Source organism: Leptidea sinapis, chromosome 4 (assembly GCF_905404315.1).
Source record: "Leptidea sinapis chromosome 4, ilLepSina1.1, whole genome shotgun sequence".
Classification (NCBI taxonomy): domain Eukaryota; kingdom Metazoa; phylum Arthropoda; class Insecta; order Lepidoptera; family Pieridae; genus Leptidea; species Leptidea sinapis.
The window spans coordinates 7,343,085-7,347,314 of NC_066268.1; the positions used below are offsets into that span (position 1 = coordinate 7,343,085).

General features: G+C 34.7%; 1 protein-coding gene across 1 annotated transcript; it reads right to left on the bottom strand.

Moving 5' to 3' along the window:
- Positions 1-1,325: 1,325 nt before the first annotated feature.
- Positions 1,326-3,677, bottom strand: LOC126979792 (uncharacterized). The gene is made up of 2 exons (XM_050829335.1): positions 3,269-3,677; positions 1,326-2,172 (listed from the first exon to the last, which is right to left on the bottom strand). The coding sequence occupies exons 1-2, from the start codon at positions 3,450-3,452 to the stop codon at positions 1,430-1,432; spliced, it is 927 nt and encodes a 308-aa protein (XP_050685292.1). The 5' UTR covers positions 3,453-3,677; the 3' UTR covers positions 1,326-1,429.
- Positions 3,678-4,230: the final 553 nt, after the last annotated feature.

The window sequence follows — 4,230 nt, forward strand, 5'->3', positions numbered from 1 at the left end:
TTTAAGAATATTTGTTATATACTGGATATCCTAGAATAGGTGGGACAAACAAGGGCAAACGAAAAAAACATATTTTGTCTATGAGCTTTAAGATAAGCAAAATAATGTATCTATTAATTATTCCTAAAGTTAATTATAATTAAGTTTCCTTCAAACGCGCGCACACTTTTGTTTTTTTTACGTTAACTTGTTTCGTTACCTTGTGTATACCGCTAGCCTTACCTAGGTATATCGAATTTCAACTCGGTACATCTACGCGTTGCCGAGATAAAGTGTCTTGAACGAGAGACAGACGCACGAACAAAAATAGTGACCCTATAAGGGGGTTTCTCTAACTAACATCTCGACGTAAAATAATCAAGCCGATCGGAGATGAGTTAAACGTTCAATCATAAGACGTCAAGGAAAAATGTAATAAAATAATATTAAAATGGAAGTGATCGCGAATTGAGTTTTTCTAATTATATTATTAGAAATGAGGCCTGTCAAATAGGAAGTTTGTTAATTGTAGATAACTTCTCAAATGATGCAGTGTTTGTTTATAGATCCAATAAGAATTTTTTCATGCCAGATTTTGCATATTTTTGAATAATTATTTATAAGTTGAAGGAATGAAGTTACTTTCGAATGCTTTATTTTCATTATATATAAATAATAATACTTGGGTAACATGACGCATATTCAACATTGTTCTTAAACTGCCATCTATGGAGCTTTAATGAAAGTACTCATGATGTTAAAGTATTTATATCTATACTATCTAGATGTCGCCTTCAGCAGCTCATGTAAAATATCGGGCAATTATTCTTGTTCTTTATTCTTCTCTTGATTACCCTCCAAACTTCTGGAGAATCAATATTATTAGAAAGTAAAAGAAAATAAAAATTCACATCCTTCTTCACAAATATCTTAGATAATTTTACTGACTGCAGCTTAAAGCTAAGTTCATATGGCCGCGCGGCACCGCGCGCCGACGCGCGATGTGAGAGTTCACATGACAGGGTATATACGAGCGCCAGTCTGGCATTAACATTGATATACAATGGACGTGGAGGAGGCAATTTGCTTGTGGATTTTATATAGAAGACTGAGACGTCGCAGAAGACGACAAAGGCGATACTGGGTGCATCCAATATTAAGTGACAGACTTTCTTCAAGCCTGTTTGTCACCTTATACCCTAAGTTGAGGTTACATGAAGAAATTTTTTTTAATTATTTCCGTATGTCAGTTGCAACCTTTGATTTTTTATACGATTTCATTGAAAATGATTTAAAATCCAGTGAAAATGCTGTAAGATATTGCATATCACCAAAAGAAAAACTCATTGTAACATTGCGGTAAGTTAACTGTTTATTAATCATAATCACAGTAAAAATTATAAAAAATAAGAAATTATGAGCGAGGCTTCTTGGCAAATTAACTTTTAGTTTAATTGAACAGATCTAATTCTTGAGAATCTTCGTATGACGGGTCACAAGTAACATCACCCGGGGGTGATGTTGCTTGCGATGAACTTGTGGGAGGTGAAGTGTATGAACTAGTTGTATAGCCATATTGTGTTGATTCTCTATCAGAGTACTGCATTGGGTTGCTATATTGAGAACTTTGAAATGAAGCATGATAGTTTCTGGGTGGTCGTTGTGAGCTATATGAAGTAGACGGGTAGTTAAAATCTTCAAGTGGCTGTGCTCGTGTAGCTTGGTATCGTTCTAATAAATTATAAATTTCAATTTTCAGTTTTAAACGCCGGTTTTCAGGAACTTTTTTTATTTCCCTAACCAATGAAAGACAAAATAATTTATCTTCATCGTCATCTTTCTTTTCTGCTGCATTATTATTTCGAGTATTTATGCTTTGTTGTAAAAGATTTGCAAAATGTTCATCGGCAGGGTGAAGTTTGAATTTTTTCCGGGGCACATTTTCTGTTGAAGCTTGAACGCCGCTGCTGTTAACTGCACTATCCAAATCAGGATTCTCTGTAACTTCCGCAACATCAAGGCTGTTGTCAGTTTTTCGTTTCTGGACAACTTGTTTAAGAAATGACAATCTTTGGAAATACGAAAATGAAGATGGTGTTGATGCTGAGGAACCAGACTTCAAATGTTTTGTTTTCTTAAGTTCTTTTACATAGGCATCTCGTAAATTTTTCCATTTTTTTTGCAAAATCGATCCTAGAAAGTAAATAATTAATTATTAGTTTTCATTGCAAAACTATTGAAAAATGTTGTACGATACGGGTGCATAAAGAGTCCTTATGACCTACTCGTACTTTATGCAAATTGTACTTTGTGCACTTTAGGCTCACGTGCCACACTGTAAACACTCGCTATGAATGTGTTTTCTTTGTAGCACTTATTCAGTAAAGATTTCCTTAAAAGAAATAGACATAGACATAGAATTAGGAATAGGAATAGGAGTAGGAATAGGAGTAAGTAGGGGTAGGAATAGGTATGGGAATAGGAATTTGACGAGGAATAGGAGTAGGAATAGAAATGGAATATTTATCGTGGCACGTGAGCATATGCACTTTATGCTCGCGTGCCACACTGTAAACACTCGCTATGCTTGTGTTTTCACTGTAGCACTTATTCGGTAAAGATCTACTTTATGCACGTGTATCTTAAATAACTATTATGTTACAGGTACCTAGCAACTGGTTCTTCATTTGCAGAGTTACAATATGGTTATAAAATTGGCAAGTCTACGATATCGGGTATAATTAAGCAAGTGTGCCAAGTTTTTTGGAGAAATTTAAAAACTTTGGTCATGAGTTTAATTTAATTTAAACTACCATACGTAATTGTAGCTGACGAGGCTTTCGCTATGACTAAAAATTTGATGAGACCCTATGGTGGTAAAATGTTGTCAAAAGAAAAAAAAATATTTAACTACCGCCTTTCTTTAGCACGAAGGTATGTCGAATGTACATTTGGCATAATGTGTAACAAGTGGCGTATCTTACACCGGCCAATAGACGTGAAGATAGATTTTGCTGTTGATATCGTCAAAGCTATTTGTGTTTTACATAACTTGGTAAGGATGAGAGATGGTATAAATCAGGATGATATGATCAATCCAGCGCCATTACCTAATGTGAATCCAACTAACAGTGGACGAGCAATCCATGAAGTAGATAATATTCGAACTAAATTCACAAATTATTTTGTTACTGAAGGTAAATTAGATTGGCAAGATAAAATGGTGTAATAGGTGATGATTTTATAAAACTTATTTTAAATAAATAAAACTAATTAAAAAACAACTTACCCAAATTTTTCTTTTTTTCTTCGGAATCATCATTTTTGCAAAAAATTAAAACTAGTTCTTCCCAAGACCTTCTTTTTAATATTTTATTTGAATAATCCTTAGAGTTAAGATTCCAAATCGCATCTCTTTTTTCGATTTCGTCGATAAGCAAATCGATAGGCACAATGTCATCTTCGGTACTCATTGCATCGATCTATGTGTCTTTCCGTCTCAAGGCGCGCGGATCAACTGAACAGGTCGATACAGGTTTGAAATACTTGGGCCGCGCGGCAGCGCGCGGTTCTAGATCTTGCGCGCGGGTCAGAGCGCGCCGCGCGTTGGCGTGCGGTACCGCGCGGTAATGTAGACGATAATTATCGTTTATATTGATCTTGTGCCGCGCGGTTCGTAGTTCCGCGCGGTACCGCGCGGCCATATGAACTTAGCCTAAGATTTTCTTAGCGGCAACGGTCTTGATGCAAGACAAGTCATGGTAGCTATACTAGTATGAATAAAAATTAACAGAGGGAGTGGTATTAAAATAGACTCTATTGGGAAAATAATCCCCTGATCTGTAGAATTATTAATCGGTACATTTCGAAAAACTAACGATATAATTATTATAATACAAGCAAAAATATTCATAACTAAAATCAAAATGTACGTTTGAATATATTCCTTCTAGACGCAGAAAATCTGTATTACAAACATTTAAATTGGAACATTTACAGTAGAATTAGGTACCTACATATTATTATGGAAAAAAATCTTTTTTAGGGTTAGACATATGTATCAAACACAGAAACAGGATTTTTAAATTAACACTATTTTTTCATGGTGAATAGAGTTTTTGAATGTGACTCTTTTTTAATGTCGAGCTAGCTCCATACTGGAATTTTATCTTGGAATGGAACGTCATTGTAAAGATTACATTTTTCTAGACACTTAAAGCTGCATTTTTGGAATAAAATATCTAATGATTT